Here is an 8029-nt window from a genome sequence, read left to right on the forward strand (position 1 = left end):
CAGATGACATGATTGTATACATAGAAGACCCAATAGTATCCATGAAAAAACTTCTCGAAGTAATAAACACATATAGTAAAGTAGAAAGATACAAAATTAACTTACAAATATCTATAACATTTTTATATACAAACAATGAGCAGAGACAGAACTGAAGAATGTAATTCCATTTACCATAGTCACAAGAAGTATAAGATACGTAAGAATAAAACTAACTAAGGTAGTCAAAGACCTCTACAAGGAAAACTAGGAAAACCTTAAAAAGGAAATTCAAAAGGACACTAAAAAGTGGAAGGACATCCCATGTTCCTGGATTGGCAGAATCAATATAATCAAAATGGCAATCCTACCCAAATTAATCTACATGTTTAATGCAATCTCTATAAAATTACAAGAGACATTCTTCACAGATCTAGAAAAGTCAATCATAGAATTTGTCTGGAACCATAAAAAGACCCCATATTGCCAAAGACATCATGTACAAGAAGACTGGAGTGGGGAGCATCTCACTTCCTGACCCCAAAATACATTAGAAAGCTGTGATAATCAAAACTGCATGATATTGACACAAAAATAGACATGAGGATCAGTGAAAAAGAGTAAAGACTTCAGAAATAAACCCCATAACATACAACCAACTCATCTTTGACAAAGGGTACCGGTTAATCCAGTGGGAAAAGGGAAACATCTTTTAGCAAATAATGTTGGAAAAACTGGGTATCCACCTGCAGAAAGATGAATCTGAACCCCTATCTGTCACCACTAAGAAAAATCAACTCAAAGTGGATCAAAGATCTAAACTTAAGACTGCAAACTATAAAACTACTGGTGGAAAACACTGGAGAAACTCTGGGAGATATTGGGGTAGGCAAAGACTTCGTAACAAATAGACAGATAGGATTACATCAGATCAAGGAGTTTCTGCACAGCAAAGGACACTGTCATTAGTGTGAAATGACAATCTTTGGAATGGGAGAGAATTTTTGTTAACTGTGCTTTAGATAAAGGACTGATAACCAGAATACACAGGGAACTCATAGCTTACTTGGAAGAAAATGATTAACACAATTAAAAGATAGGAAAATGAGCTGAATAAACAGCTCTCTAAGGAAGACATATGAACAGTCAAAGAGCATATGAAAAAAGGCTCAACATCTCTCATCGTAAGGGAGATGCAGATCAAAACCACAATGAAATACCACCTAACCCCAGTCAGAATGGTGAAGATTAAAAAATAAAAATAATAATAAGTGCTGGAGGGGATATGGTGAAAGGGGAACACTCCTACATTGATGGGAATGTAAATTGGTCCAGCCACTGTGGAGAATGATATGGAGGTTCCTCAAAGACCTTCAGATAGAACTACCATATGATCCAGCAATTCCACTCCTGGGTATCTACCCAAAGAACAGGAGAGCACTCAGTAGGAAAAGCGCTTGCACAACTATTTTCATTGCAGCATTATTCACGATTGCTAAGACATGGAACCAACCCAAATGTCCACAGACAGATGAATGGATTGAAAAATTGTGGCACACATACTCCATGGAATACTATTCGGCCATTAAAAAAATAAACAAGCACAACAAGGCCCTGGAATTTGATAGAAAGTGGATGAATATGGAAGATTTGTTGCTGAGTGAAGCAAATCAAGCTATGAAAGAGAAACATTGTATGTCTCCATTGAAGTATACCAACTGTCCATACTCTATGGTAGAAACTGAAAGACTGGAGAACATAAAAGTATTAAAAATTGTAATGGACACTAGAGACAAAGTGGAAAGAGAGTGTGGGAGGGAAAGAACATAGGAAAGGAAATTTGGGGGAAAATGGAGAGGTAAGACACTCGTGGGACACAGATAAGGGTTTTACACAGATAAGGCTTATTATCTTTTGACGAGGATGTGTATAATAATCTCAACTAGGCTGGACTGAGGTATATATCATGCTGGGTAAAGTCTCTTCACAACCTAAATGATGTATAGTGATTTAATGTATGAATAATAAAAAAATAAATAAAGTTAAATAAAATTAAAAGAATAAAAAGAAAAACATGCCTATGTATGTGTGCGTGCCCAAATCCTGAGAGGAAAATGGAGAAGGGATTGTGGCATGGCCATATTCCTGGCGGTGGGGTGGGGTGGGGTGAGTTCTCATTTTCTCTCTTTATCTCTCTCAGGCAAGCGCATAAGCCCTATGGAAAATCTAAAAAAAAAAGATTTTTAGTGCCAGAGGGACTTAGTACAATGCATCAGTAGGTTTAGAAATATAAACAGAGGGGGGACCAACAGTTGGTGTAGTGGTTATGTTGCTGGACTCCCATGTAGTACACTGCAGTTTGAGTCCCGGACCTGGTGGCTTAAACTCACACTGGGTGCGTGTGCGTGCTTGCCCAAGATCCCGAGAGGAGAATGGAGGAGAAGGGATTGCAGCATGGCCATCCCCCCTGGAGGTTGATTTCTCGCTTTCTGTCTTTCTCTGTCTTTCTGGTGAGCACACGCACTCTATCTCCAAAAAAAAAAAAGAAAAGAAAAAAAGAAAAGAAAAATGAAGAGGGGGATGGTAGGTGGTATGGTGGTTAGGTGCTGGACTCTCACAGGGCTGACTTCTGTTCAAGTCCTGAATCTGGCAGCTTGAAAATCACACCAGATGTCTGTGTGTGCATGCCTAAAAACGTCCCCTCTGAGGGATGCTTTCTCACTTTCCCTCTCACTGTCTCTGTCTGTCTCTCTCTGGTGAGGTGGCAAAAATAAAAAATAAAAGAAATATGGGTAAACATGCGAATCTGGTCTGAGGGACCTGGGAAAGAATGAAAGTGTAAAGTAGGAACTTTTTCAGGAGTTTCAAAAACTCAAAAAGATTGGACTGGCTTTTTTCTGCCATGATGTGTGAGCTGGGGGCAGAAGGGATTCCTGGTATTTCCTCACATGTCCCTCTCAAAAGGGTCTGGGCACCAAAGGATATTCTGGTTCTCTTCACAGTCCAGGTAGGGGCCGGAAAAGATACTTACTTGAGCTGAATCGGCCTCATTGGAGGAATCTCCCTCACTGCCTGTACTGTTCTAGGAGAAAGACACAGAGATTAGATGGGGAGCGGGTGGCACAATGCAGCTTCCTGTCCGTTTCCTTCAGAGACATTGCTTTCCTGGACCAGCAGGTGGCATGGAGGTTAAGATGGCTGGTTCCTGGATGGGCGACTGCGCGGTTTGAGTTCTGGACCTGGCAGCTTGAAAATCACACCCGGTATATGTATGTGCATTGTGTGTGCAAAATCCCAAGAGGAGAATGAAGAAGGGACTGCAGCGTGGCCACCCCTCCTAGGAGATGATTTCTCGCTTTCTCTCTCTGTCTCTCTCTGGTAAGTGCACAAGCCCTACAACAAACAAACACAACAAACAAACAAACAAAAAAGAACAAATATTGCTTTCTTAAAAGCCAAATCTAGGAACCAGCAGTTGGCCTAATGGCTATGTTGCTGGAGGACTCCCATGTAGTTGACTGCGGTTCAAGTCTTGGACCTGGTGGCTTAAACTCACACCAGGCACGTGTGCATGCATGCCCAAGATTCCGAGAGGAGAATGGAGAAGGGATTGCGGTGTGGCCATTCCCCCTGGGGGGTGATTTCTCGCTTTCCCTGTCTTTCTGGGAAGCGCATGCACCCTACAGCAAAAAACCTCTCTAAAAAAAGGACAAAAAAAAAAAAAAAAAAAAAACAGTCTTGTCACCCTGGAGGTTAACATTTGGTGACATTTGGGTACAGCATTCCAGAGTGTGTCATGCGTGCCTTTGATCGATCTTTGCACATGGGTTTGTGCCTTGCTTATGTCTAAAAGTCAGGTTGTCTGAAATGCAACTAATATACAGTAACACCCTTCTCTTTTAGTGACTATGGTTCTATGGATTCTGACAAGTGTATTTCACCACGCAGCCACCCCCTGAGTCCTAAGTCATGGGCATCCTTGCACATCAGTGGAAATAACCTAAACACCCATTTCATTAAAGAGAAGCATGGAACGGTTGTGCCAGAAGGTTTTTAGCCAGTCCCCTGGGGTTGGGCACAGAGCTTGCTTCCCATCCATTACTCTTGAACACCCACCTTCTTCCTCTGCTCGGAGGTGGAGGGGGCCCTGACCCCTCGTGCAGTGACAAATCCACAGGTGGGCATGAGCATGCTTTTGTGCCCTTCCACCAGACCCCAGCGCCCCCATCTCACTAAGGCCCACCCTGTCCCTCTCTCTTGCCCGCTGTAGGGAACCGGCTGGATGAAGGCTCAGACGTGGAGTCAGAGCCCGACCTCCCGCTGTTCCCACCTCCTCCTTCGTGGTGGCTCCTCCCCTGCTCACGCCTTCCTGAGCTTCAAAACCAGAAACTCCACTCCCACACAGCCCATTGCCGTGTCTTCTCCTCCTCGGCCAGGCCGTGAAGAATCCATGGGCTCTGCGTAGTCATAGTTTCTGCCCAGGGTTGGTGCAACCCAGAATGGGACAGTATGGCAGCCCGTTCCCAGGTGTTGTGTGTTGGGGCTGGTTGGTCCTGCCTTGCTGGAGACATTTGATCTAGGCCTTCTGTGCCCTCTCCACCCAATCCCAAGCCTTACAGGTTGCTATGCTGATACCTGAACTGCATCCTTTCAGAGGGGATTTGGGGCGACTTGGGGTAAAGAGGTGGGGCTGTGGGGTGGTAGTACTGCCTCTGCGGGAAGTCGTAGGTGTTGGGACTTCTCTCTTTCATGGATTTCCCTTCCAATCCCCTCTTGATGTATTTTTATTCTAACTTCCTGGTACTTACTCTTATGAAATAAGACATCACTATTTAAAAAAAATAAAAATTTCTAGAGGGCAAATTCACTCATGGGATAGGACAAGTGAGAAAGCCTCTCCCCCCCACCCCAGGAAGGATGGCCATGCCACACTCTCTTCTACTTCATTCCCCTTTGGAGATTGTGAGCACAACACACACGCACTCTGCATGTTTTTCAAGTCGCCAGCTTGAGACTTGAATTGCATAGTCGGCCATGTGGGATTCAGCTACCTTAACTGCTATGCCACTTAACCGACCTGGGACTCCCCTTTTCTGCAACTTTAGAAAAATAGGACTAGGCATGGAAATATCTAGTGGGTAGTCGTGATTTCTGTTACCACACATTGATCTTGTTGGTGTTTGATCGTGTCTGGTTCCTGATGTGAACAGTAGGAAAGGAACAGAGTTTGAAGACAAAAAGTAGCTTCTCTGGCAAGGCCTAGGAAAAACCAGAAATCAATGGAATAAATGAAAGGATCCTGCCTGGATGTTCAACAGTGGAGATGGAAGATTCAGTCCTGATGGGGCCGACTCTTGAGGGAATTGTATGGTTGTGGCTTTTTGATATATATTTGGTTTTCCTTCCTGGTTCTTGTCTCAAGTATGTGGCCTTTTAGTTTGGTTCCTGAAGGAGCTTTGGATCAGCTACAGATAAAGGTGAAAGACAGTTCCTCTTCCCATCTACCCCAAGGCAGGTCATAAAATCTCTATCTTGCCTGACTTTTAAGACTTTCATTTCAGAAGAGTCCTGCCCCTCCCCAGGGGGGAAAATACCACATAGCGAGGTCAAGAATTTGGACAGCTTGAGTGCTTCTCTACCCCGTCTGCTAACATTTCCTGTCTATGCAATGAAGTGTCCCTCTGACCCCAAAAGAACAAGGTTTGTGGAGCTTCTGGATGTGTGGAGGCTCACAGGAATGAAAGCAAGAAACTTCCATGTGCCAGTGTTACTGGACTAATGTAAGGACTGGGCCTGACTATGGTACCACAAGCCAATTTTTGAAGCAATGAGAGTTTGCATAGAGGGAATCCTTGTAACAGAAGATAGCCACTGGGAGAGGAGAGCGGAAGAGTCCAAGAATCCCAAAGTACTGTCATCTCCATGACTGAGGGCAAACAGGGCTTTTATTTTTTTTATTTATTTTTAAAATTATTATTAGTTTTTCATTTGCCAGAGAGTATGTGTGCTCATTAGAGGGAGACTGAGCTAGGGAGAGGAAGAAAACATTCCCTAATGGGGTGCTGTCATACTGTAAACCCTCCTCCTCCATTCTCCATCCTTTCAGGATGTAGGCAACACGTACACGCTTGCCTGGCATGTTTTTCAGACCACTGTGTCCAGGATTTTTTACTTATTTTTTTTTTGAGAGGTTTTTGCTATAGGGCACGTGTGCTCGCCAAACAGAGAGAGACAGAAAGACAGAAAGCGAGAAATCACCCCCCAGGGGGGATGGCCAAGCTGCAATCCCTTCTCCTCCATTCTCTTCTCAGGATCTGGGGCACGCAAGCAAACACGCCTGGCGTGAGTTTTAAGCCACCAGGTTCAGGACGCGAACCTCGGTCGACTACATGGGAGTCCAGCGACATAGCCATTATGCTAACTGCTGGTCCCTAGGATTTTTTAAAAACATTATTTTCTTTAATTTTATTCATCATCATCATTATTGCTATTATTAATTTGACTAGAGAGAGACAGAGAGAGAGAGGGCCATCGGGCTGACTCCCAAACAGGGCATTTAAACACAGGTCAAGAATGAATACGAGAATGTGAAGGTCTCAGGAATGCAGGGACTTTCAAGAATAGTTTTTACGATGTCATCTTTGATGGGTGGTGCTGTTTTCTTGGAGCAGAGCAGTCTATGGGAGGGTCTGGAACAAGATGTTATCATCAGGTCTATTCTTAGCAAAACAAACAAAACAGGGAGCAACCCTGTAGCCTAGCAGATAAAGGACCCAGATCCCATATAACTGACTGTGGTTCAAATCTCAGCCCTAACGGCTTGAGAAACATGCTGTGTGTGTGTGTGTGTGTGTGTGTGTGTGTGTGTGCCCAAATCCTAACAGGATGGAGACAGGGAGGAAGGATTGTGGCATGACCATGCCCCATTGTAGGGTGCTTTCTCCTTGTCTCTCTCTGATAAACACACAGGCCCTCTAGCAATTTAAAACAGGGGGAACCAGCAGTTAGCGTAAAGGCTATGTCGCTGGACTCCCATGTAGTCAACTGTGGTTCGTGTCCCGGACCCGATGGCTTAAAACTCTCGCTGGGTGCGTGTGCGTGCCTGCCCAAGATCCCGAGAGGAGAATGGAGGAGAAGGGATTGCGGCATGACCATCCCCCCTGGGGGGTGATTTCTCGCTTTCTGTCTCTCTGTCTCTGTCTGTCTGGCGAGCGCACGTGCCCTATAGCAAAAAATCTCTCAAAATAATAATTGCATTGTAAACAAAAAAAAAAAGCAAAAGAAACTACACACAACTCAAGGCCTAAAACTGTTAGAACACCCAGATCAGATCCCTTCAGTCTTTAACCACATGTTGCTTGTGACTGTGTTTTGAGAAAGTTGAGCAATTAGGGCTGTCACAGTGTGGTTACTACAGGACTACGATCACATCGTGCAGGAAGTATCCATCAGTCAGGAGAGAAACAGCATGGCCTTACCTTATTGTTTAAAGTAAATGACCGTGGATTCTAGGCGAATTTCTTGTTTTACCTGGTAAATATTATCATTAAGGCTAAACAAAGAAAAATGTTGTCTTCTCAGGAGCTGGTATCACTGGGAGGATGACATACTCCAACTCCACAGGGACCGAAACTCCTATGCTTAAAAACTTTCCAGACCGAACCCTCCCTATGAATCTCTTTTTTCTGGCTGTTTATCTGTATTCTTTAAAACACCCTTTATCGTTATTGTGGTATGGCTTCTGTGATGGTATCCAGGTTCTTGGTGTTTTGGACAAAGAGTTGAAAGAAATACACCAATAATGAAAGGAAAAGGTAGTTTATTTAGTAAAAGGGAAAGTACACTCCTGAGAGGTAGAAGTGGACCTGAGTGGGCAAAGAGTGGATCAAAAGACCCTGGCGATTACATTCTCCAAAGTTTGTAATATTTTTAAAAAGAATTATGTATTTAATTCTATTTGTCATTTTATTATTATTTTTTAACTTTGTTACTGAGCACGCATGCTCACTAGAGAGAGAGAGAGAGAGGGAGAGAGAGAGAAAGGGAAAGA

The 8029-nt window shown here is 43.7% G+C and overlaps 1 protein-coding gene across 1 annotated transcript in view; it reads right to left on the minus strand.

Moving 5' to 3' along the window:
* The window catches only part of SLC39A2 (solute carrier family 39 member 2), a 7507-nt gene extending 3337 nt beyond the window's left edge, over positions 1-4170 (minus strand). The window contains exons 1-2 of the mRNA XM_006161447.2: positions 4096-4170; positions 3011-3061 (exon numbers count right to left, since the gene is read on the minus strand). Coding sequence (XP_006161509.1) covers positions 3011-3061; positions 4096-4170 — 126 coding nt within the window. The remainder of the gene's footprint in view (positions 1-3010; positions 3062-4095) is intronic.
* Positions 4171-8029: the final 3859 nt, after the last annotated feature.

Source organism: Tupaia chinensis, unplaced genomic scaffold (genome assembly GCF_000334495.1).
Source record: "Tupaia chinensis unplaced genomic scaffold, TupChi_1.0 Scaffold138584_1, whole genome shotgun sequence".
NCBI lineage: Eukaryota > Metazoa > Chordata > Mammalia > Scandentia > Tupaiidae > Tupaia > Tupaia belangeri.